We start from the raw sequence: 27002 nt of genomic DNA, 5'->3' as shown, positions 1-27002 counted from the left end.
TAAAAGCAATATCTTCACAGAGTACACTTGTGAAAAAGAGCGAGACATTTTCTGACATTTCTAAGCAATTAGAGGAAATAGAGCAAAATCCTAGCAAACATTTTGTAGCATCTTCAAGAAGCTACGGCCTGATATTAAAAGCAGTATCTTCTGCCAATGAATACTTGAGTACTTTTTAAATATAAATTTTGATTTTAACAAGGGATTTTCGAGTTCCTTCAGTTCACTTAATCACGGCCTTAATTAGGAAACTATACTAAAGGCGATAAGACGATAGTTCAAAGAGTCGAGATGCAGATGAACTAGAATTAGACACTTGATAAAAAAAAAAAGAAAATGTATAATTCCAAATTTTTACAACAGAAAACTTCTACTTTTCCTTCAAATAAATACTGCCACGTCAATCTAGGCATACCACATAACGAGATATATTAAAACTCAGATAAATACATCTTACATAAAAGACTATTGGCAATTTTTACCTCAAACATACATTAGAATTACTTAACTAGCTTGACTAGCTTAGCACTAACATCCCACAGTTTCTTGGCAGTATCTAAGCCACATCTTTGTAAGGCCTTGCTCTCGTAAGGTTTACAGTCTCTGAAGAAACCCCACTTTCTGCCTTCTAAAGATTCAGATGTCGCACAGTACAAAATTGTCTGAGCTCCCTGTAACAATATAACGTGAATTACGTTTAATTAGTTGTAAAAAGGAAAAACATCAATGCCCTAATAAGTCTAAAGCCCAGAAAACATAAAACTATCTAATTCTGGGTAGGTTAGACATTAAGGGACAGAAGATTTTACTGCAAGAAAAAAAAGGAAGGGCGATATCTAGAAATGTGTTGCCTACAAAAAAATTTGATGATCAAACTTTTTTTATCGACCTTTTTTTAAATTTGATTACTCTATTAAGAGCCATCTATTGATTTTCGCTTGATCGAAGTTCTTGTGAGGAAATCGAACATATTGAAAATGGCACATGACTTTGTTAAAAAGTATCAGGCCCGTTTTTGGCAAATCAATCTACTAATGTCTTGAAATAGTCTGACAGAAAACTTTTTTTCAAAAAATCTGAGGACTCAGACCTCACTTCATACACTGTTTTTATAAAAAAATTGAAGTTGATTCTTGTAAACTCCTACGTCTTTTTAGGTTCACGCCAAAAATATTATGCTAAGGATCATTTCATTCGTATTCGTTGATTTAAATAGCTATCTTTTCACTCTACAGTCAATGCTAAATTATGCTATTTTTACAATCCCAAAGAAAACACAAAAGAAAGGCTCCCTCTAGTGAAAAGGAAACGAAGGAGTTTGTAAATCTTAGACACTTGAAGCATTGTAGCTTTGTTGTGTCTGGTGATTGGTGTGTAGGGTAGGAGAGTAGATAAGTGCTTTTCATTTGCTAGTGTTGCTTTCTTGGGCTTTACTCTTAGATCATGTCTTCGATCGAACGAAGTTAGAAAGTTTAAGAACAAAAGGGCACTTTAGCAGTTGCTATAACGGAGTCCCAGTGCTATTTTAATGGAATATTTTGAACATATTCTATTTACAGTAACCAATCATGTTAAACATTCTATTCCGTGCTAAACAAGCTAATTTTGAGAGTAATCGCTGCCTCGGCATTAAAAAACAAGAGCTAAGAGCTCAAATGGCACTTGTGACGAGGCCGGAAGAGCCAAGAGCTCATATGGTAAGAGCTCTAGCAAAAGTCTAAGGTGCAATAGATTGATTTAAAAGGAAAATCAGAGGCTTAATGCCGGTCGGGATTTAAAATAATAGCTCTGAGTCACGAGGTCCTTCTACATGTCAAAATTCATTAAGGTCCGATCACCCACTCGTAGGTTAAAAATACATCATTTATTCTAATTTTTCCTCTCCTTTCAGCCTTCCAGATGGTCGAATCAGCAAACGACTTTATCAAGTCAATTTGTGCAGCTCCCTGATACGCCTACCACTTTTCATCGTCCTAGCACGTCCAGAAGCACAAAACTCGCCAAAGCACTGAACCCCACGCCCTAACTCCCCCAAAGAGAGCAGATCCAGTACGATTACGTCAATCACGTATCTACGATATTTGCTTATTCTACCCATCAAGTTTCATCCCGATCGCTCCACTCTAAGCGTTTTCCAAGATATCCAGTTTCCCCCTCCAACCCCCCCCCCCCCCCGATGTCAAGAGATCTGGTCGGAATTTGAAATAAGAGCTCTGAGGCATGAGCTCCTTCTAAATGTCAAATTTCATTAAGATCCGGTCACCCGTTCTTAAGTTAAAAATACCTCTGTTTTTTCCAAATTAACACCGCCCAGCTCCCCCAAAAGAGAACAGATCCGTTCCAATTATGTCAATCACGTATCTATAACTTGTCCCTATTCTTCCCATCAAGTTTCATCCCGATCTTTCCATTCTAAGCGTTTTCCAAGATTTCCGATTTCTGTTTCCCCCCTTCAAACCCCTGTGTCCCCAGATTCGATTCGAATTTAAAATTGACCATCTGGGACAAAAGATACTTCTATATCAAGTTTCATTAAGATCCGATCACCCATTCGTAAGATAAAGATGCCTCAATTTTCCCAATTTTGAAGAATTCCGGTTTCCCCCTCAAATCCCCCCCAATGTCACCAGATCTGGTCGGGATTTAAAATGAGAGCTTTAAAGCACAAGATCTTTCTAAACATCAAATTTCATTAAGATCTTATCACTGTTCGTAAGTTACAAATACCTCGTTTTTTCTAATTTTTCCGAATTACTCCCCCCCCAACCCCTCCAAAGAGAGCGAATCCAGTCCGGTTATGTCAGTCACGTATCTTGGACTTGTGCTTGCTCTTCCCACCAAGTTTCATCCTGATCTCTCCGCTTTAAGCGTTTTCCAAAATTCCCCCAATGACACTGGATCCGGTCGGGATTTAAAATAAGACACCTGAGTTAAAAGTCCTTCTAAATATGAAATTTCGTTAAGATCCGATCACTCCTTTGCAAGTTAAAAATACCTCATTTGTTCTAATTTTTCCGATTTAACCTAGGTACAAAGTATTCGTCCATCCGGAGAAAAAGCCAAAGCCCTTCTTTCAGGATACAAATGCTCATTACGTTTCAGCATCACAAGGGTTCCATCCCTGGATACAATCTACCATTCATAACACGCAATGAATTCTAGGACACATCTTAAAGTGTTTACTTTCCATTTTTATCAATCCAATTTGTCGCAACAGCTACTCAAGTCAGCTCGTTCTTACTTTAGCATAATTATTAGGCTTAATAATCTGGGGGGGGGGGATGTACCTTCATAGGAGAGTGAAAATATAATATAAGAGAAATTTAATGTCAGATGCCAGAAAACTCTGGGGGGGGGGCATCTGTCCCTCTGCCCAGGTCTAGAACCGCAATTGCAATAATTTCCACAATACACCTAATGTGATTTCTTCTTCCTTGTTTATTAGCTCCACTAGCCGCGTGATTCAAACGGACGCTAATTTTTGCTGGCCTTGCCAACATTTTTGTAAACTTGTTTTTGTTCTTTTTATGTGGAAAAATAAGTAAATTTAAGCTCTTGGATATCTACATTCTATTTCCTCAATGTTAGTTAAACTTTAATCTCCATAAACCAGTATAACACGTGGAATGATCTCAAAGGGAGAAAATCTTCGTTGTAAAACTATGAAAGGGTCATAAACTTAAGCCGCGCTTGAAATAGCATCACAAAGTCGACAGACTGTCGACATCATGTTGACATTTTACTCTTTTTCGTTTGATTTCTACCTTTATCTATTATTAACTTACAAAATATAAGAGGATAATGAATAACATCTTGACGACAGCGAATATAATATACAACCTAAGCGAATATTTCACCCATATAACAAACAGACGTCTTCAGGGAATATATTGTAAAACAAAGAAAAGAAACTACCTTACTCAAAAGTTCATCGAAAAAAAAATCAAATAAATATACTTCTTAACATAAATTTTCAAACGCATTCTTCCGCTCTGAAGTCCCAAAACCTCCAATAAGTCATTCATCTTGCTAAATTTTTATCTAGGACAATCAAATCATCAACATAATCAGACTAATACGAAATCAGCTGCTAACCTCATTCCCTACCTAAACCGCAGCAATGTTATTCTCGTACATAGCATTATTAATCAGTTGAATGTATTTTTCTGGTATACCATACAAAGATAGGACCTTCGCTAAAGCTCTTTCATCGGTTAAAGTGAAAGCTTGCTCATATTCAATAAAACTGAAGACTAAAGGGGTCTGTTGACTTTGAGAATTCTCAATTATGAATCTAAGAATGAAAATTTGTTCAACACATCTTCTGCCCTTCCTAGAACCACACTGTTCTTCTCAAAAAACTTTATCTACAGCATCTCCAAGTCTAAACAGTATGATCATAATAACTAATTTGAATCCTATGGAACCAAGCTAATGTCTCTATAATTACAACACTAAACTTATCACCTTTCTTACATAGAGGGTTTTACAAATACACATAATAACACATTTTTGGCTGATTATGATTTTTAACCCCACGACTCTAAATATTACATTTTTAGAGCGTCAGTTAGTATTTATTTCCAGTTTATTGCCCATTGTGATGAAGCTCAATTAAATATCCTCTTCCACCTTGAATTTAGTATATGAAAACATAGTTCACAGCTTGGAATCACCAAATATCTGAGCTTTGGTTTTCTTTTGGCGAAAAGAGTGTATAACAAATATTGCCTTTCTAAAAGTGCAGTATTCTGATTCTGAAGACGAAGGTTTTTTTTTTCTTACAGATCTCGGGATACCCCTCCAACAATCAACTAAATCTTGTTTGGCAAAAGGAGCTATGTTAAATGTCGTTCACGTTTACCAGATCTTACAGGACCAGGATTGTATGTCATCAGGACATGCTCAAACGACAAAGCCTTTGTTATGAAACTCAGAACAGTCACTGAATCAAGAATGAATATACTGCACCGTAGTCATTGAAAAAGAATGCACACGCGGATTAAAACAGGCTGTCTAAGAAGTCTGCGATTGTATTCCTTCCGATTTTCAACAGTCCCAGTCTATGATGCACGTTCGTTTAGTTACAAAACTGTGAGTTTCAAACCTTCTCTCAGTAATGGGTTAAATTGCATGGTGACACTCAACACCATCGTGGGAGGATCCTCTACAGGAGGACAACTGTCGCAGGGCGTAAGATCCAGATTTATGGACAACAGCCTCTGTAAAGGGCTGACTTCACCCTGCCGGGGTACCCGCAACACTAGGAACCTTGCAGTCAACTCTATTACCACTTAGATAAGATAACATTTTTTTTTTTAATCTCTATCACAAGCCCACAAAGGGCCAAATTCAGACTTCCGAGTTGACAAATCATATGGTTGCACTAAAACTGGCAAAAATGCCAACTGGCAATCATAATGAAGAAACATTTATGAATCAATAATCAAACTGTAATAAGTGAATTAAAGAGTTAAAAAGATAACTAAACTTAAACAAATATAAATCAGAAAAAAAAATTTAAAAGGGACATTAAATAAAGGGGAGGGGGGGGGCAAAATAAGCGAATAATACAAAAAAGAAAAAGATATATATATATATATATATATATATATATATATATATATATATATATATATATATATATATATATATATATACACATGAGTGTTTATACATAGTTATTGCACTTTTTGCAAAACGGAGGCACAACGAAACCCTCCTTCACTCAAGGGTTTCCAAGCTAGCTTTTTTTAGGAGCAGAGAGTATAGCACCTTGCCTTTTTTGAAAATTAGTCACAAGGCTCATTTAGACTGATTCAAAATGATATTGGTATTTTACAACCTGCGATATATTTGTTAAGAAGGAGGCAACCAATTTCACCAGTAAGGGATCAATATCGAACTCGCTGACAAGTTTTCAAACTAAATATTGTGGTTAACAAGGTCAAATGCTTTTTGAACGTGAATGGAAATTAAATTTAGCCAAGAATTAGGCTTTCTGAGGATTTCCCCAATGTGGTCAATAAGAGAAACGAGGTAGTGGGAAGTAGAGGTAGATTTTAGGTTCCCAAATTGCCTCAGGTCAGCAAGAGGCTGGATTTTTTTCCTTTAGCCAATCTACAAGGAATTCTTAATAAAGTTTCGAGAAAACAGGAGTAAGAGAGATAGGACGATCGCCTTCAAAAACAGGCTTTTCGTTTTCTTTTTCAAAGGTATTATGAAACCCTGTTTCAAAGTTTTTGGAATTCGCCAGAATCGGGAATCTCGTTAAACAGGAAATACACGGGCTTAGAAAGGAACAAGGCTTATCTTATCCGTAGTAGCATAATATTTGTAGGTATGAATTGGAGGTAATAGGCTTGAGATTGTCTATGCAGGATTTCGACTCTTGTTTATAGAAGAGCATTGCCAAGTGCTGAAAACCATGTTGTGAACAAAAGGGCCTGACAACTGAACAAAGCATCCTGGAGATCCCACGGACTTCTTGTTGTCCGGTTCTAATCCTCCGTCCTCCACTAGTATCCGAGACTACTGTTTTTCCTGAGGCCAAAATAATTTCAATGATTTAAGAATATGAAAATCGCAACTTGGCTTGCTACGACATTAACAATACCTATCATATCGACATTTTGACTGACGACTTCAGACGATTCGAACTGGATATATTAGGAGTTTCAGAAACTCATATTAGAGCAGGAAAGCATGAGGCATTAAAATACATGATAGGACGGCAGAAGGGATGAGGTACATAGACAGGGAGTAGATCTCATGATGGTTAAGGAAGCTACTAAGTCTTGTTTAGGTTGGGAAGGTATTCATAATAAAATACTAATCGCTCATTTTACCACTAAAAAGAGCAGGGTATCAGTTATAGTACTAAATGCCCATGTAGAACCGACTGATGGAGATAGTATTGACTCAGATGAATTTTACTTGCAGATACTGCAACAAGTCTAGGTAAATTTGGCGTAGGAAAGGAAAACGGTAAATGCTAAAGACTACTACAATTTTGTAGGTATAACAATTTAGTTATAACCAGCACAGTATTTGGTCATAAAACGGCCAATAAGTTAACATAGTATTTACGTGATGGCAAAGCAGCTAACCTTATTGATTAAGTTATTGTAAACCGAAGACTGACAGGATCGATACAAAATACTAGGGTATATTGGAGTGCTGTTACTGATTTTAAAAGTAAAGGTCACCATCTAGTAGTGTCTAGAGTTACTTTACAACGGAAGTTTCATGAGGGTAAATACCTCCCAGGAGGTTCTGTCGTTCGTAGACTCCAGGATGAGAATTTGAAAGAAACTTCCCAAGAACACTTGAATACTAAACTGGGGAGTTTAAAACTTGACAATGTAGAAGATGGATGGACAAATTATAGGAAAATAATTTGTGAAGTCGCTGATGGTTTCATAGGAAAGAAAGTTAGGAACACAGCTAAGAATATTACTGAAAAAGCCTCATGCTTAATAGAAAGGAGAAGGGACTTGTACAAGAGTTATTTGAGTGATAGATCATACGAAATAAGAGCAATGCAAAGAAAGTGGAGAAAGCATTAAAATAGGAACTAAGGAGGTGTGAAGTGGAGACCATGGATAAATTAGCCAAGAACCTGGAAGATGCAGCTAAATGGCATAATAGTAAGATAAAATCAGGAGTTAAGCAGGATTGTGTTCTATCCTATTTATATGGATCATCTTGATGGACACTGTCTTAAGGAGCACAAGAAAGGCAATGGAAGAGCATGGAATTAAATAGGGAAGAAAGGATTCCCAGAACTTAAATTATGCTGGTGATTTAAGCATCCTAGATGAAAGTGCGAGCAAAATAATTGAAACTTTAGAGGTTTCGCGAGTTCAGGATGCTAGTATAGGTTTGAAAATTAATGTTAAGAAGACTAAGTCGCTATAGCTAGGAATAAGTGCAGATGAGAAGGTGACACTAGGTAACAAAAAGACTGATCAAGTGGACAGCTTCACTTACTTTGATAGTATTAGAAGAATGGGAAAATAAGTTTGTGAACTAGGATTAGAATAATGGAAGCTACAGTGATGACAATGGTCAAGTACGGTTCTGAAGCATGGGCACTCCGAAAAACAGGAAGAAGATTTGCTAGATGTTTTCCAGAGAAATTGCCGACGGATTGTTTTGGGCACCAGGCTGACTGACCGTATTTAAAAAAAAAGGCTGTACAAAAAGGGTATTTCAATTGCGCTTGCTAGGGCTATAATGACAGAAAGGTTGAAATGGCTAGGGCACGTTCTGCAGACGAAGGATGACAGATTGCCGAAGATCGTCCTTTCCAGCCAACCGTCTTGGGCTAAATGGAAAGCAGGTCATCCGCGGTTGAGGTAGGAGGATATCGTAAAGAAAGATTCAAGGGAAATGAAAACTTCCTGGGAAGGTGTAAATAAGAAGGCGTTGAATAGATTAGGATGGAGGAGGAGTTTGCGTAGCTGTGTTGGCCTCAGGCTACTTTGTGCTGTGGTGAGTTGTTAGTAGTAGTAGTAGTAGTGGTAATATGATTGGTATATTTGTTCACAACCAAAATACTTCAACATATAAATAATAGCAGTAGCAATTCTAAAGAAGACACGACAAACCCACTGGGGCTGAGTTGCTACTAAACAACTAGATAATTACGAAAAAAAAGAATGTTGAAAAAAAGAACCAGGGGACAAACCCTCTCGTCAAAAGAAAATGGAAAAGCCACACAAAAAACAAGAAAGCTATGGGTGCTAACCCTCCCCACCCAAAAAATATCATTCATTTTACTTTAAAAAAGCTGTTGGTGTACAACCACCCTAATGCTTGAGGAAAGAGAATTCCATACACTGTCTTAGATGCCAGATCGTAAAACCACCCCACATACTTCTACGGTGCTCTATGACTAAACCCTCGACGCTTCTCGTATTATAACCATGCACATTCACATTACTTGTATACAGTGAGCAAAATACTTCAGGGCATACATCATTCCAACATTTGTAAGAAAAATAGCAGCCTGATACTCTCTTATCTGGCCTAATGAAAACGTGTCATTACCCTCGTTCACATATCTTCTGATTAGTCTTACTGCCTTGTTTTGTAAAATCTGAACACGTCTAAAATTTGAGTAGAAACAATTAGCCCATAGATAATTTCTGCTAGCCCAAGACACAACCATAATAAATGTGGGGACTAATCAGCAAGTGATATAGCAGACGAAGAGCGTTGGATGGCAGAAAATTTTTTAGCCTCCTAACAATTCCAACTCCCCTGGCTACTTTTGAAGCAACCAAGTCACTATATTGTTTCAATGATAAAAGACAATCCAAGCAAAATCCAAGGAATCCCAGACCCTCATATTGCTTCAGCGGTTTTAGTGCAAGGAGAGCTTTTCCAGAAAAATAGGGTGGTGTTCCTGTTCTGCTGTACACTACAGAATTCGTATTATTTACATTAACAGATAAAAGGCTAAGGCTTATAAAGATATAAAGCTAGTTTAAAACATTTTTCACTTTTTCCAACATAACACTCGGGAAGGTTCCAGTCTGTAGCAAGAGTTAATTATGCGCAGAAAACATGGTAGGAAGTAGACTATGGCAGCCTTGAAAGTACTTAGACTCAAAACCACAGGATGTACAGGGCTGGAACTGGAATTCTGATCCTTCTCTTCTGTTTCCCTGAAACCCCTCCTGATGATATTGCCGTTTTCTCTTTTTGGCTTATTCGTGGACACATTCACCAACCTTAGAGAAATACTCACCAAAATAATTTGCAATAGTTGCTTTATCAGTTATTACAAAACTATTCATTTGAAACGTAATAATTTTAGAATTTATCTTATTCCCCATAATTCCACTAAACACTACCCACGTTCTTTTAGTAACACCACGTTTACCTGGATCAGGTGGTGATAATGTCTTTTTTTACGTTTTCTTCTAAGATAGTTGACTTTGTTCCTGGCCATCCTGAATAACTCTATATCTTCATCTTTTTCAGTAGTGAGATATTACTCATACAGTGAATTTCGGATTTTTATTTCACAAATTATTTCACTTGCTGTCCAGGATTTCCAGAGTTCATCTTTTTGTTCACGAATTAAACAGAAGTTTTATCATAGATGCGCTGAACAATGGAGATCATCATATCATAAGCAAGGAATACATCATCGGTTACATCAAACACAGGTTGGCAGCCAGTAAAACTCAGCTGTTCTGTAAATTTATCGAAATTTGACTTTTTCAAATGCCAGACTAAATTTCCTCTTCCTGAATATTTCTTGTTTCTAGAGATGAAAGAATTCCAGTGACCGGCAAATGATCAGAGGCTGGATATACAATCACATCAGCATGGCTTTGATTCAGATACTTAGAGCTTACAAAAATGTTATCAATTAACGCTGCTGAATGACTCGTAATCCTCGTAGGAACACTGACTAGGGGGTACAGATCATGTCAAACCATAAAATTAAAAGATCAAAATTTTCTAAAAGATTAAAATTCTAACTCTTATACATGTAAAATCACTTCCAATAGCCAATGGACGACTCATAAATTAGTCAGACCCATCACAGAACTCCTCGAAACAAGCACTGAGCGGCCTATACACCATAGCAATAATTACCTTCTTACTCTTCAATACTATTTCTAATAAAAAAAACTTTCAATCTCACTTTCAGCCCAAATTACTAAATCGTCTCTAATCTTAAAATTTATATTAATCTTGATCAAAAACCCAATGTCTCCATGATTTATTGATGACCGGTTCTTAACTATAATGTAATATCCAGGAAAAGAATAAGGCGAGAGAGAAAGGTCATGGCTCAAAACGTTTTACAAACTCCAAAAACATCAATAGCCCTCCTTGTATCTTCAATTAACTGCAATAGCTCTAGATAACAGGTCTAGGTCGTTATGTGGCGATTCCATGAACAAACGCAAAGATTTTTTTCATGAAGATGTACTTCATATGTATTGAAAAGCCTAATGGAAGAGTTTCCCCAACTGGGTTGAAGCCCTATAGGAGAAACTGGTTATTTATGTGCCAAAACAAAGCTTGATCAGTATCCAATAGGACACTTCAAGCAAGCCAGATTGAAGAAAATAATTTCAGAGGAAAAAGACGAAAAAAGAAGACAAAAAATACCATAGATGGAAAGAAAAAAAACAGAATACAAAACAAGGAAACATTAAAAAATACACAAGCATGTGGGTATTAGCTTAAAGCGTATCTGCAAGTGATCTGAGTCTCTTTGGGTTTGTATCACCTTCTTGTCGTACAAATCCCACTTCGCTGTCTGCGCAAGCAACCCTGGAGATTTTAAAAGAATTCAGAAATTGCAAGATACAAAAACTTACCGATTTGGGCCCTCTCATGAAGAGAAAAGCGATTGGAAGCATTGCAACATATCCATACCAAGGAATTCTACTATTTCGGAAAAGACCAGTATATACCCATCCAGGACAGAGAGCGAAGACAGAGATATCAGTATCTTCCAACTGTTTTGACAGCTCCCATGCAAATAGTCCGTTTGCTAATTTAGAATTGCAGTACCCTGCACCGGCACCACGACGGCTTTCTGGTATTTCTTTTTCGAAGTTGAGATTCTCAAAATCAATATTTCCTTTTTCGTGCAGCATTGAGGAGACTACTACAATCCTAAAATTGAAGAAGCAGCATAAAGGAGAGATTGCTGAAACCAAAAGTATACAAGGGAGTCTCCAAGAATATATACAACAAGATAGTAAGTTGAATTAAACAAAAATTTTGAATTCTACAAAAAGGTTATACGCCTATTCAGCTTCAAATCTTACAACTGAAGTAGGATAATTGTGTGAACCAAGGTTCATTCAGTATAGTGGGTGCTATCGTGTTCAAGAATAGCAATATATAACTGCAAAAGTAAAAAAAAAACCAAATCTTAGTCTTTATTAGTTAATCTTGGTATTGACCCAAGTAAACACGTGGAACTTCAAAAACTTAATAAACAATTTGATTAGGAGATTCTACCACAGATTTTTTGTAGACATTCAATGTTACTAGTAACAATAAAAAAAAACCGAATATTGACTTTATCAGTTCAGCTAACCCCCCCATCTATCTACTTGCACGACTGCAATCATTAAACCTTTGCACAACAAAGAGTGTAGAGTAGATGCATCCACAAATTTCGTATTGGACTTCTAAACCATTTTACGCTTTTGCTAAATCCGATATAAATTTGATATTTAAGTATTGACCAATTACTGATCGTGGTCTGCTCAGTTTTGAAACATGGCTTTTAGAAGAGCAATGGGAAGATGTATTTGCAGGCGACGAATTGAATAAGAAAGCCGAACATTTCCGATAAGAAGCCGATGAGAAAAACTTATCAATTATTATTTACTTCACTTTCCAGAGGTCAAAAAGAAAAGATGTTCTAATGATAAATTAAGACTGTTCCGCCAAGGAAAAACTGTAGAAACTAACCTACTAAGAAAATGTATAAAAAAAAACAGATTCGGAAAGCTTTAACCCAGTATTACCATAATAAATTAAGTGAGCTCTCTAAAGCACGGCTGAAGCAGTGGTATAATACAGTCAAGAAAATCGATGGTAAAACAGTCAAAAATATTGACTTTAATCTTGATGTTCCCCCTAAAACAACAGCTAACTCATTAAACAAACACCTTGCCGCTATTGTACAAACCCTCCCCGCTCTCTCATACAATATTCCCCACCCCCAGCACCAAACCCGGATGTCCCTGTAGTACAGCCTGTTGATGCCCCGGCGAAAATACGTAAACTAAAGAAAACTTGCAATATGCCCCCTTGACATTTCAATTGATTTAGTAAAACCATTTTCTGATAAGTTATCAAAACTTTTTCAAAAAATTTTTAATACACTAAGTAGAAGTTGTTGGTTCCTTAGTGCTGGAAAAAGGATACATTACAACCATACAGAAGAGAGGTGTTAGTTTAGATTTTATGGAGTCCAAACAGTTACTTTAAGACCAATATTCTCTAAACTGTAAGAGAGCTTGGCAGCAGATGGGCTTAAAAAGACGATTCTTGAGCTTATTGATGAACAAGAATTCGGAAACATGAAAGGTTTATCGACGGCACATTACCTGGTCAGTCCCCTCGATACTGTATATAAATTACTTGAAAAGCCAAATACTGGCTCAATCTCCTTTTGATTGACCTCCAAAAGGCTTTTGATCAGGTTCGTCATAATGTTTTAGTTGAAACATTGCTTACTGAATTTGATGTACCCCATTTTCTTGTCAATATTATTGCATCTTTTCTCCCATGGCTCTGTATAAGGTCCTACTTCTTTTTTTGATTTTTTTTTTAATGATCTGCCAAATGCTGTTGCAATTACATCTAGAATTAAAGATCCAGTCGATCCTTCATCTTCTGGATCCAGGATCACTACACCCTTATTTGCTTACGATGCGACATTGATGTGTGTTGCTCCAAATGAACAACAACTTTCATTTACAATTATTGCAGCAATGACTATGACATGTCTTTGGTTAAAGGTAAACCGGCTTTACCTAAATATAAGTAAGTCAAATTTTGTTATCTTTCCAGGGTCTCCAAATTATTATCTTAGATTACGGGAATAGCTTAGCTGAAGGGAATTGTTAAGCGGTCAAGTTCCGTTAAGTAACTTGGGATTATTATTGACGAAAATTTTATTAAATATGTTTATGAAACACATCAAATATTTTTAATACAATAACTAGAAATGATTCCTTCCCTAAGTGCTGGAAAAAAGGATACATTAAACCCATACATAAGAAAAATGTTAGATTGAATTTTTAATGAGTCCAACCTTAACACCCTTATTGTATAAACAGCATGAGATCTTGGCGGCAGGTTAGCTTAAAAAGAGGGTCCTTGAACTTATTGATGAACAACAATTCAGAAACATGAATGGTTTATTAATGAACACATTGCCTGGTCAATCTCCTCGATACTGAATATAAATTACTTGACAAGCCAGACACCTGGCTCAATCTCCTTTTAATTGACTCCAAAAGGCTTTTGATCTAGTTACTCATAATGTTTTAGTTGAAAAATTGCAGAATAAGTTTAATGTACCCATTTTCTAGTCAATATTATTGTATCTTTTCTGTCAAATAAGAGTCAAGTTGTTAAGTACAAAAATGTTAATTCTGATTCACTCCCTATTTTTTGCGGAGTTCCGCAGGGTACGCTTTTAGGTCCTTTACTATTTTTGGTAATGATTAACAATATTGCAAATGAATCAGCCGATCAATAGAAGTTCGTGGATGACATGTCATTGCTCGAAAGTGCAGAAGAAATATTCTGAGCAGTGCAATGGAAATTCTCGAAGACTTCGCAAGTGAAGCAGCCCAGTCAAAAATGACAGTGAACTCCCATAAATCTTATATTATGACCTTTAGTTTTCTTAAATCAAAGCCATCATTTATAATCCCAAATGAAATAATTACAGCAAAAACCAAATTCTTAGGTAACACACTGACTAGCGATTTGAAATGGGAGGTCCACATTTGCTCTATTGTTCAACAGGCTAGTATATCTCTGTCTCTCCTTAAGCTATATGCTAAATTTTCATGCCCAAGAACCACATATTCTCTGCCTTTATACATCTTTTATCCGTCCACAACTTGACTGTACTTGCCCGGTGTGGCATTTTGGTCTTACGGTGGATCAGTCCGATAGACTAGAAATTACCCAGAAGAGAGCCCTGAGAATTATTTACAGTCAGAACAAAGTGCCTTACATTCTCCTCCTCAAGAAATTCTGCCTCCCTACCTTGGCAGCTCGGCCTGTTACTCTTTGTACCAATTTCGGAAATAATGTGCGTCATAACCCACACTTTCAATGTGTACTCGTAGCCCCTTATTGCACTCCAAGGCCCCGTTTACCCCGACCAAAAGTACCGAAAATCCCGGTTTTAAATCCTATTAATGCAAGAACTGAGCGTTACAGAAAGAGCATTGTGCCAGCGTTTGTTGAAATCATAAATAAGTGAAATTAAGTTTTGTTGTTTCATTTTTATTTGACAGGCCAGTTGGATTCATTGCTGTATGTTTTTTATGGTGTACTTATGTTTTTACTTATGCCCTAATTTTTATTGATTTTATTTATATTACTTCCTTTCACTTATTTTACTCACATTTTACTTATGTACTTTTGTTTGTGTACTTAAGTACTCATTTTTATTCATTTTATTCATTGTGCCCATTTTATTTGACAGGCCAGTTTGGTTCATCGCTGTGGGCAATGTTTTAATATTTAATTTAAGTACTTATGTTTTTTGGTGTTTTTTTTTGTATGCAATGTAGGCTAGCTGACTAAAAGCAACAAGTTTTATATGTTGTGAGAGTTTGCTAGATGATAAAGTACTATTCTACTTTATTCTAAACCACATGAGTGAGTAAGCAAAATTCATGCAACGAAAAGATATGACGAGAATCAAATAAAAAATCATTTCATAGCCTGGCTTTTATCGCTGGGCTTTGGTCAATGCTAGGATTAACTGATAGAAATTATGATCACAGAACTTAAATCTAAAGCTACTACTATACATTTATCTGCTAAGGTTTTTGACTTTTGGGATCTATGCATTATATTCCTCTTTCAAAAAAGTTCTATTCCTGTGCAATTCTTCCCTGATATTACTACTTCAACGAAGTATAAGCTTGTCTATAATTACTTTTAAGGTTATACTTTAAAAAATAAATCTTATGTAATGAAATAAAAAAAACAAAAATTCAAATATGCATTTAAATTGTCCGCTTTTGTCTCTGTTTATTTTTTGTGTCTTTAACATTCAAGTATATATATCCTAGCCCTCAAAAAAGATAGCCGCGCTAAGCATGCATATAGGTAGCGTAGACAAAATGCAATTAAGCAAAAAAAGTTACCGACTCGGTGCTGACTCCTTAATTCTCTCAAGAAGCTCATTGGTCAAAAGAAAGTGGCCAAGATGATTAACACCGAAATGAATTTCGAAGCCGTCTGCCGTCTTCCTTGCCTCTTTATCGGGCATGTAAACTCCTGCATTGTTCACGAGGCAGTCAATCTTGGGATATTCTTGGAGCAGATTTTCAGCAAAGTGATGAACAGACGCAAGAGAAGACAGGTCCAAATGCTTAACAGTCTGACAAATAACAAAATCTTACTAAGTCTGATCTATACCAGAATACAGAGATATACGGGCAAAATTGCTTCATGAGGTTCGTAATAGCTACTAAAATGAAATAATTGAAACGATAAACACATCGAGTTTATAAACCCAAATAAACATTCTACGTTCATAGGCATTGGTGCAGTGATGGGACTGAGCCTCTAGCAATTGACAGGACCAGATCCATCCTGATTATATAATCTAAAATATTCTTTCTTTTTTAATCCATCCATAATTTTTAGCTTTTTTTTTAGCAAGATTCACTGCATCAGAATACCAATGACATGGGATTAAAATTGGCAAATATATTTTTCCTATATGAAATAATGATGGCATTCGATTTATGTTCCAGCCTATATGTTTTTTGGTATTGGTAATTGGTGCAATTAGAGTTCAGGTGAATTAATTATACAACGCCAAGATTAGCAATAACTATATTTGAAAATTAATCACGGGACAATTGTACGCGGTCAACGCGTAATTAGATATTAGCACGGTTGCAACATATTACCAAAAAGTAGAGGAGGTATGAAAGTGTAAATTAAGGAAATGTCAAATGCAGGTCATGAATAAAATTGCCGAGAATCTGGTAAGTACAGATACAAGCGGTAGATACTGTACTGGCCATTTAATAAATTGAGAGGAAGTAGTCAGTCCAGATGCTTCCCAGTTACTAACGCCTCAAGTGGTGATAAAGAAAAGTTCAATTAAACCCTTTACAAGAAAGGTAATAAGAGTGGGATGAGGCTGCCGGTGTGGAATCAAGAGTTAAGCAGACTTGCGTCTTGTCTCTTTTTATATAATTATGTTGATGGGCTTTGTCCTAAAAGGCACGACAAAGGCTACGGGAAAAATTAGTATTAAATGGGAAGTAAAAACTCTCCTCGACTTAGATTACGCAGGTAATTTGAGTACCAAGATAAAATAATGCCAGAATGAATGAATTTTTTGAACTTTTAAGAGTTTCAAGTACAAGAATATTTTTAGCTTGATGTCTTAATATCTTAAACGTTCGTTTTAAGCTTGAACTTTCATATGCCTTTCTTTCTGCTCGTCGACGATTTTAATATGGCTCTTTACTTTTCTTTGAAAAAGCTGCTCTTTTATAATTTCTTTTTGGTGTCTAAATGGTCTAAAAATTTGAAAGCAGATCAAAGTAAAAAAAAATCAAATTATCCGCTAAAATTTATTGTTTAAGGACTCCTTAATATATTTTATTTCCCTTAAGGTTTTACGCCGATCCGAGAAAAAAAAAACAACGTTTGGCCAATTTTGGGATTTGAGAAGTCAGTAAAGCCTACTTTTTTTCAAAATACTTTTTTCCTTTTAGGTTTGTTTTGTCTAGTCAGCTGCTAGCCAATGGGAGACAAAAAAAAACTTCGGGCCTATTTTGGGCGTCACGCAATTTTTATTACTTTTCTCTTCCTTTTGAGGTCCTATTGCCTCTTTCTACGCACCTTAGATCCTATTGCCTCTTTCACCAGTCTTTGTTGGCCCAGTTTCAGGTGTCCCATATAGATACAACCAATCATCAAAATATTTTGGTTTTTAATAAGTTTTCACTTGTTCTCATTGTCGAAATGCCAAGTGAGCCACGAACCTACCACAGACAAAAATAGTTGTTTACTGATTTTTGAGCATCACATACTAATAAATGAAAAATTAGCTTAAACGTTGCTTTTTGCATAAGGGCCAATTGACCAAAGGGCACTAGGACTAAAGGGCTCCAGCTGACTTACGAACATAATTTACAAGCTGACTGGAGAGAAAAAATTCAAGGTCCCATTCTTGTGTGTATCAAATCTTTCCATTTTTAGGTCTAGGATGATCAAAACATTCCAAGTCAAATAAAAGTTGTTCCTGTTAATAAGGTTTCCCTTCGCCCAATAGCTTATAGATATAAGTTTCCAGTTTTCAGGAACAAATTACCAGTCTTTTTGGACGAATAAATATTTAGGGGACAAATTTATTGTGCGAATCTTTTCCTTTCCCTTAAAAGTAATACTTGAATTCTCCTTGCCCTCCCCCAGCACTCGCTATGACTTTTTTTTCGATCCCTAAGCTGTTACTAGGATAACACAAATACGAATTCTACTAAGAACTCACCACAGCACCACGCCGCCCAAGGCCAACGCAGCTAGGCAAGCTCCTTCTCCGTCCCAATCTATTCAAAGCCTTCCTGTTTACAACCTCCTAAGAAGCTCCTATTTCCTTAAATCTTTTCTCGCGACATCCTCCTCGCCTGCCATTCTAAGGCGAACTTCTTTTCGTTTGGCCAACAGAGACAATCTTTGGTAATCTATCATCCGGGAAACGTGTCTTAGCCATCTCATCCTTTCTCTCATTATAGCTCTAGAAAGCGGGATTGAACCACATTTTTCCTACAGGCTACTGGTTGAGATAGTCAATCAGTTGTGTACCCCAAATAATTCAAAGGCAATGTCTCTGGAAAACATCTAGAAAATCGTTTTTTGGAGCGTTCACGCTTCAAAACCATTATTGACCACTATCATCACTGTAGCTTCCCATATTATAATCTTGGTTCACATACTTATCTTCCAATTCTTCAAAAAAAAATTCAACTGTGAAAAAACACCCTGGGCCATGGCTATTCTAAATTTAGCATCTTCGCTGCTCCTATTGTATCATCATCACTTACTCCAATCTTAACGACTTAGTCTTCTTAACATTAATTTTTAAACCTTTTCTTCACTTCCCATGAGCTTACAAAACCTCTAGAAATTCATTCATTTTGCTAACATTTTCATCTAGGATGCTTAGACCATCAGATTAATCTAAGTCTTGGAAAGTTTTACTTCCCTGTTTGATTCTGTTTCCTCCCATTGCCTTTGCTGTTCTCTTGAGGGCGGAGTCCATGAAAATAACCCAACACAGCCCTTATAGAACGCAAACTTACTTAACTCCTAATTTAATGCTAACCTCACTTCCTTAACCGCTAATCTTCATCACCTTAACTGCAGCAATGTTATTTTCATAACACTAATCACTTTGATGTATTTGTCAGGTATACAATACAAGAATAGGACCTTCGCTAAAATTGTTCTATCAGATAAATCAAACACTTGCTCATAATGTACAAAATTGAAGACTATGCCTCTATAGCTACCGCACTCATTCTTATCAACTTATTTATGGAGCGGTTTAAAGAGAGTTTTCCTAAAATCGCTAAGTACTTCCCCTTTTTCAAAAGCCATATTCGTAATCTTCGGTAATTTATCTCTTTGGTACTATCAATAGTTCTTCCTCATAAGATGAGGAAGAACTATTCCTCACTATGAGGATATGAATGAAGAACTTCCTTCATATCCAACGTGAATCCAATATTCCTTCACATCTTGTAAATTTATCACGATTTAGCACACTATCAAAATGTTCTATCCATGACTTTTTAACTCTTTCCTTATCACTGATTGTGGCCCTGTTTCTAACTTTAACAGGGACAAGCCCACATTGACTATTCCCTCTCAATTTATTAATGCACCAGTAAAATATTTTATTATTACGGTATGCCTTCTGGCTGTATTTTTCAGATCTTGGGCAATTTTGTCCATGTTCTCCACATCACACCTCCTTAGCTCATATTTTAATGTTTTCTCCACTTTCTTAACATTTCTCTTATTTTTATATTATCAAGAGCTCTAAAGATTCTTGTACAACTCCCTTCCCCTCTTTATTAAACATAAAGCATTTTCACTAACGTTCCAAGCTGCGTTTCTAACTTTCTTCCCTAAGACACCATCAATAACAAACTATTTTTCTAAAATTATTCCATTTATCTTCTACTTCGTCAAATTTTAATCTCTCCAGTTGGGTATTCAACTGTTCCTTGAAAGATTCTCTCAAATTCTTACCCTTGATTTTACCAACATCACAGTTTCCCAGAAGGTAAGTACCCTTCCTATTTTTTAGCTTTAAGTTAACCCTTGATGGACACTACTAGATGGTGAACTTCACTTTTAACATTAATAACAGCGCTCCTATCTACCCTAATACCTTGTACTGATCCTGGCAGTATTCGGTTAATACTATTGATCCTGGTAGCATTTGGTTATACTTGCTCTATAATAGAGCAAGTATATGGGTTGAACAAAGTATTTTCTGTCACAAATCGCCCAAATTTTTCGAAAAAAATTATCAAAAAGTGCAACTGTATTTATATTTCATCCCTTTGAAAACCTATAAAAGAGAAGCGAATTTCAATTTACTTATTTGCTAAATGAATGAATTGAATCGGTGAATGAATGAATTAAGTAGATGATGGCCCAAAACAGTATTTTCTGCAAAGTGCCATCAAAGCATGCAAACTAGAATAGAAGTACTTTATTATCAAGCAAACTCTCGCAACATAAAACTGCCGAACTTGTTACCATCAGTCAGCTAGCCTACATAAGCACATAAGTGAAATATTAAAACATTACCTACAGCAATGGCCTATCAATCAAACTGGCCTGTCAAATACAGTGAGTACAGTGAATAAAATAAAAAAATGGGGGCATGAGCAAAAACATAAGTACATTATAAAAAGCATACACCTATGAATCCAACTGGCCTGTTAGATAAAAATAAAACAACAAAACTAACACATTAACAATATAAATGACACATTAACATGATGCACTAAAAATTTCATTTATTTATGATTTCAACAAACGCTGACACAAAGCTCTTTCTGTAGCGTTCAGTTCTTGCATTAAGAGGATTTAAAACTGGGATTTTTGTTTTTGCTTTTGATCATGGTAAACAGGACTTTGGAGGGCAATAATGGGCTGGGAGTATACATTGAAAGCATGAGTTCCAATGCAGATTATTTCCAAAATTGGTACAAAGAGTAACACGTCGGGCTGCCAACGTAGGGAGGTGAAATTCCTTGAGGAGGAGAATGTAAGGCACTTTGCTCTGACTGTAAATGATTCTCAAGGCTCTCTTCTGAATAATCTCGTAGTCTATTGGACTGATCCACCATAAGACCAAAATACCACTCTGGTCAAGCATACTCAAGCTGAGGACAGATAAAAGATGTATAAAGGTAGAGGATATGTGCTTTTGGGCACGAAAATTTAGCAAATAGCTTAAGGAGAGACAGAGATGTACTAGCCTGTTTTACAATATAGCAAATATGGGCATCTCATTTCAAATCCCTGGTCAGTGTGACCCCCCAAGAGTTTGATTTTTGTTATAATTATTTCTTTAGGTATTGGAGTTATAAATGATGGCTTTGATTTAAGAAAACTGAAGGTCATAATATGAGATTTATGGGAGTTCACTTTCATTTTGACTTGGCTGCTTCACTTGTATTGCCTTCGAGAATTTCCATTGCACTACTCTTAATATTTCTTCTGCACTTTTCGAGCAATGACATGTCATCCACAAACTTCCATTGATTGGCTGATTCAGTAGCAAGATTGGTAATCATTACAAAAATAGTAAAGGACATAAAAGCATACCCCGCAGAACTCCACAAGAAATAGGGAGTGAATCAGAATGAACATTTTCTTTAACTTCAAATCATATTTTTTCCTTTTGATTTGTCTCTCACAAACATTTTCTACGAGAAAATTTACCTTAATAGGCTGTTTTAAACTGCAAGGCAACAATTTTTTTTTTTGAATCAGCAATTAGAAGTGTCTCTTTTCTGTGCGTTTTTCTTCTTTCATACTTTTGTTTAAGATGGCTTCCAAACATCATGATGGAGGAAGTGGCAAAGCATGGTCTTGAGGGGGAGAAATGCCCCCTCCCAAAATAACTATGGGCTCTGCTTAAGCACTATTGATTTTGAGCTGACTGCATGAATTGATGATGACATTTATCTTATCGAAATGCCTCTAATAGCTAGAATTCATTTCTGGGAAGTTTGACAAGATGTTCTTATAAACTTAAGAGCAACATTTTGAAAAGGGGGACAGGAAAATGAAAAAAAAACAACCATAAATAAAAAAAAAGGACAACCATGTTTATATAAAAATTAAGTTTTTCATTCTTTTATTGGAAAAAGATAATGAGAGACTATAAGCTAATGTTTTCAGATGGACTCAAAACAAAAAAATCTTTCCAGAACTGCCAGATATCAGCCTAAGGCATCTTAGCATGCCTACTATTAGTGTGTCAAGTGACACGGAATTTGTGATTGCTGATTATTTCACACAAAATTAGTATGCCCAGATGACGTCCAAAATGCTAGACATGTGCATGTTTTAACTTACACTTTTCTTTCTTTGAGCTTTAAGACAAAATGTTTTTTTAACAGCTGTTTAAACAGCTATTTTTTGAATGAAAACAGCTTTTTCCTGTTCTTACCAACAAACAGACCAGAGACAGAAACAGGTCTTCTGTTTTTGATTCACCTGTTCTGTTTCATTTAAGCCCTGTTTATTTTGTTATGTTTATTCCAAAAAGCAGAACAGTGCCCATGCTTAATCCAAAGAGTTCAAGAAACCATATTGCTAAAGAAGCCTTTTTATTATATATTGTAAATTAGATCTGAGGAAATTGGATAAGTAGCCCATGTGACATTCAAACACACTATTTTAGCAACTTGGTTTTGCCACTTTAAACACCTTTTTTTATCCTTATTAACATCCTTATGTCCCTACTCACAAGTTCTGCAGTGAGACTGCAGTTTTGGGCACTCAATTCATTTGTTGTTCTCTCTTGATCAATGCCATCCACAAATATAGGAACTAACACAAAAATTAGTCTAGTACAGAAATGTAACATAGAAAAGAAAATTCTGGATAAAAACAAAGCTTACCACAACTGAACTAGGGTATTTTTTCTGAATCTTTTTAGCAACTTCCTGACCTTCTGCAATGTTTCTACATGCCATAACAACAGTGGCATTTCTTGCACAAAGTTGTTCAACAGTTGCCTTTCCAAGACCAGAATTGGCTCCAGTGATGACAAAAACTTTCCCTGATAAATTGCTTTTGCTGTCACAATAACCCCATTGCTTATTTCGATAGACTCGATATAAATAACCCAAAGTAAAAATGGATGCTCCAGCTGCTGCAGCAATTGCAAATGGATCCCACATATTCATGCCTAAAGAATAAAAATATAAACATAATACACCATCACCAGATCTGTATATAGGTTTGATAGAGGAAACTTGATAGATGGTATAATGTCCAAATGCCCCATCCAATTTTAAATCTTTATGAATATATTGATTTTGACTCCAAGCACACTTATCCTGTTTGTTTTCTTAGCACCAATAACAATTACAGGACCTTAAATAGTCATATTATCATATCAAGTTCAGTATGGAACATATATCTGATGCATTAGTTGACTATTAAACATTTGGTGCTTCTAAGCTCAGGATTAAAAACTAATGATGAAAATTATAATCAAAAGTTTTTTTCAGGAAGTAAAAATAAGTTTTCATCAGTAATATATCTAGGAAGACCACATAGAGGAATATAATCCCTTTTGAAGGCATTTTAATCAAATGGTAGATTATAAACTGGAGAAAGGCAATAATAAAAAACCTTAGTTTTGCTCTAATTTCAAGAGAGGCCAATTTTCCCATATGAATATTTAAGCACCATCAAAGTCTTTTAAATGGGGAAAGAATGGGGAAAGTGGGGGAAAGGAAATTGTTCCTTTGGTAATCCTTTTACAGACTGGTATAGCTATATTTTCATCCCACTCTCCAGATTAATCTTAATCTTTACATATAGGTTTTCAATATGAGTTAGGAAATGATTGAATAGTGACTCACAAGAGAACACAAATTATATGCAAAAAACCGAGGGCTATGAATGCCAGACTTGAAAATGTAATTTAGATTCAAACCAGCTATAATACAGGATTCCATGGTCCAATTATACTCTAGTATGACACTGAAATTAAGATAAGCTCATGTTCTGTAGGTAGCTGTGTACAGCTATCTTTCTTTTAATCCTAAACAGTAGATGGGTATAAAACACACTTGGCTTACTCATCAATCACCAACAGCTAGAGCAACAGATTACACATATAAAATGATATTGAGGCAAATCTTTACCTTTTTTAATGACTAGAGTGATGATCAGTAAGGCACTAGATCATGAGAAATCTTTTGGTATAATAAAGCTAGGTGCAGAAACATTATTGGTCTGCCATCTCTCTGTGAGTATTCCCTTTTAACATCATTAATGAAATCACTGACAATAGCAAAAAAAACTGCAAAGATTATACTGTTGGTAGATTTAGGAAGCATTATTTTAAATTCAAGACCTGGTCAATTAGAGGGTTAGCCACAAAGAATTTTGAAGTGAAGTAGAGTCAAACAGAAGTAGAATCAGTCCAAAATAAATGAACCAACTTCTAACCAAAATGTTTGTTGTTGCCAAGATTAAGAATGGTTCAGACCTGTCTCTTATGCTTTCTTCTATTCTTTATACATAGGAAAAAAGTAGATATAGTGGTTTGGAAACAGCTTCCCAGTATATCATTTAGGCTAATATTGACTCCTTTCATATTTTAAAATGCTGAGAATTTCATAAAAGACAGCCAGACGTTAAGAGAAACAAACTTTCATTAATCCTGGTTTGAATTCATTTTTCTTTGTTGATAGAACTTAAATAAGGAATAACAAAGGTCTGATATGAAGCCACTCTTAACCTCCACTGTATTGCTTTGCAGTGAGCTTATGCTTGTTGTGTTGTTTAGCAGGTCAGCTGGTTTCAGCAAGTTAATTTAGTCAAACAGGTCTCCTTGATATGGCATTTGGTTATGTCATCACAGCTGAAAGCATAAAGCCAGGTCTACAGAAGGTTTAAGCTATAAAGAAAAAACCATGTCCTACAAGAGAAGGAGCTCATGATGTTTTTAGAAATGGTCTATTTTCTGTCTTGTTATAGTCTATTCAAAATGTGAAACTTCAAACCACAGGCCTAACAAAAGAAAGGTTCAACCATGCTTTCTAGGGCAATAACAAGGGAAATGTTGAGATGGGTAGGGGACATTCTGCAGATGAAGGATGACAGATTGCCAAACATGGTCCTTTTCAGCCAACTTTCTGGGGCTAAACAGAAAGCAGGTCCTCCATGGTTGAGATGTGAGTATGTTGTAATGATAGATTTTAAGAGTAATGGAATTTTCCTAAGAGGGTGTAACCTAAATCTTGTTCATGTAAACTGAATATCCTTACTTATTATTGAAAACCTTGATTTAATTGAGTGTGACTGAAAATATTACAGCCTAATGTTCTGTAAGAGTGGGTCTGGCTGAAAGCTGTTGCATTTTCTGAATTGCATTTTCAGAGCTAAAGCTGGAGAAAAAGAAACTGATAACTAAAAATTAAGGTAAAATGTTAACTTGTGAAAATTTCAATAGTGTTGGCATAAACCAGTCATAAAGACAAGTTTCCAGACCCTCTTGAGGGATAAGGAGTGGAGGCAAGTAGGCTACTTCTAAATACCTTCCAGGATATACATTAACATGTAGAACCAACCCCAATAGTTATATTTTAATAACCTAACCTCATTCTAAGATACCCAAAATTAACCTAACTAAAGAAGAATTTTACTGAGAATTATGAAACTAGGCTTGGCCTATAGCCTAGTGTTCTTTACATCTTTAATTCTCCTCAAAATATGCTAGGCTAGATTAATTGCTAACCCATTTAGATTTTATATTGATTTCTTAAAGGGGTCTTGTCTGTTACCTCATTTAAAAGAGCTATAATAAAAATGTAATTTATCATTGAAAATACTTATAAAGATTAGCCTACCTAGAACTCTTGTTTAAACCTTAAACTCTCCTTTCAAGGGAGCCTGCAGATCATTCTCTAACAAGTTGAAAATGATATATGACCTAGTGGACGAATCTACTGAAAATCGATGTGAAAAAGCAGTGAAAAACATACTTAAATAATTGTCCGCGTTGCAAAAATTTGAAATTTATTTTTCACAGTGTTGTCGTTTTTCGAATTTTTTAGTCTTTTAGCCCCAAAAATCCCTCTTTCTCTACAAAAACCTCTCAAAAGTCCTTGCCAATGGATGAAATGTATGCCACACAGACGTACAACTAAAATAATATTACGGTAACAATCGATTTGCTAGTTGTGCTCTTCAATCCTTAGTTTCTCAGGATTTTACGACTTTTAGCATACATGTACGCTATTATACAAAGCCTAAAGGCACCAAGATGCCTGACCCTTTTATAACATAGGATACATAGGTGTATGTGCTATTTACTTTTTGTTTGTATTCCTGTCCGGTCGTAAGCCCTGTTTCTGCTCATGTCCTGTCAATTAAATTAAAGTAATATGATGCACAAAATCATGTGATAGTCTTGTGTGAAGATGGGTACACGTATTGTCATTCGGATTCAATATTTCTTTCAAGTTTGTAAAGTGTCTTGTTCATTTAAACCAAACATCTTCACTTAATATTGAAAGCCTCGAGTTAATTCAGTGTGATTGAAAACATCATAAATATTGTGAATGACAATTCTGCTGAAAGAGTGAATCCTGCTGAAAGATGCTGCTTTTTCTCTATTGCTCGATTTGTCTTTTAGGTTATGTCCATTTGATTACCGCACGGTTTTCCACATTAATGAATAGCAACTTACTTCTTCATCTAACAGCAAAGAAACCATTCACACAAACCTTAGGCATGTGGGGCCTAGGTCTCAAGTCTGTAGTTAACAAGTCTCAGTGGGGCCTAGGTTCCAAACATCTGAAATAATATTGTGATTGAAATAAGTAATGTGAAGGACAATTGTTACCATGTAATAGTGATGGGCATAACTACAGCAATAGATAAACGGTATTAATATTTAACGGGTCTATCCTGGTATGCTAAGGAAATGTGCAGGGAATTAAAAAGTCATGAAT

The 27002-nt window shown here is 35.8% G+C and overlaps 1 protein-coding gene across 3 annotated transcripts in view; it reads right to left on the bottom strand.

Annotated features, from left to right (window-relative positions):
• Positions 1-322: 322 nt before the first annotated feature.
• The window catches only part of LOC136026417 (retinol dehydrogenase 11-like), a 128201-nt gene continuing 101521 nt past the window's right edge, over positions 323-27002 (bottom strand). Inside the window, exons 1-5 of one of the 3 annotated variants that reach the window (XM_065702990.1) lie at positions 26031-26140; positions 22929-23218; positions 15897-16132; positions 11352-11652; positions 323-671 (exon numbers count right to left, since the gene is read on the bottom strand). In XM_065702990.1, the coding sequence (XP_065559062.1) occupies positions 501-671; positions 11352-11652; positions 15897-16132; positions 22929-23216 (996 nt within the window). In that variant the 5' untranslated portion in view covers positions 23217-23218; positions 26031-26140 and the 3' untranslated portion in view covers positions 323-500. Of the gene's footprint in view, positions 672-11351; positions 11653-15896; positions 16133-22928; positions 23219-25895; positions 25919-26030; positions 26141-27002 lie in introns of those variants that run through there. The other 2 variants (XM_065702992.1, XM_065702991.1) reach the window with 2 other exon arrangements.

The sequence above is a fragment of the Artemia franciscana genome, chromosome 4 (assembly GCF_032884065.1).
Source record: "Artemia franciscana chromosome 4, ASM3288406v1, whole genome shotgun sequence".
Classification (NCBI taxonomy): Eukaryota; Metazoa; Arthropoda; class Branchiopoda; order Anostraca; family Artemiidae; genus Artemia; species Artemia franciscana.
The sequence above is the reverse complement of the archived record's forward strand: the minus strand, read 5'-3'. Positions and strand labels throughout refer to the sequence as shown.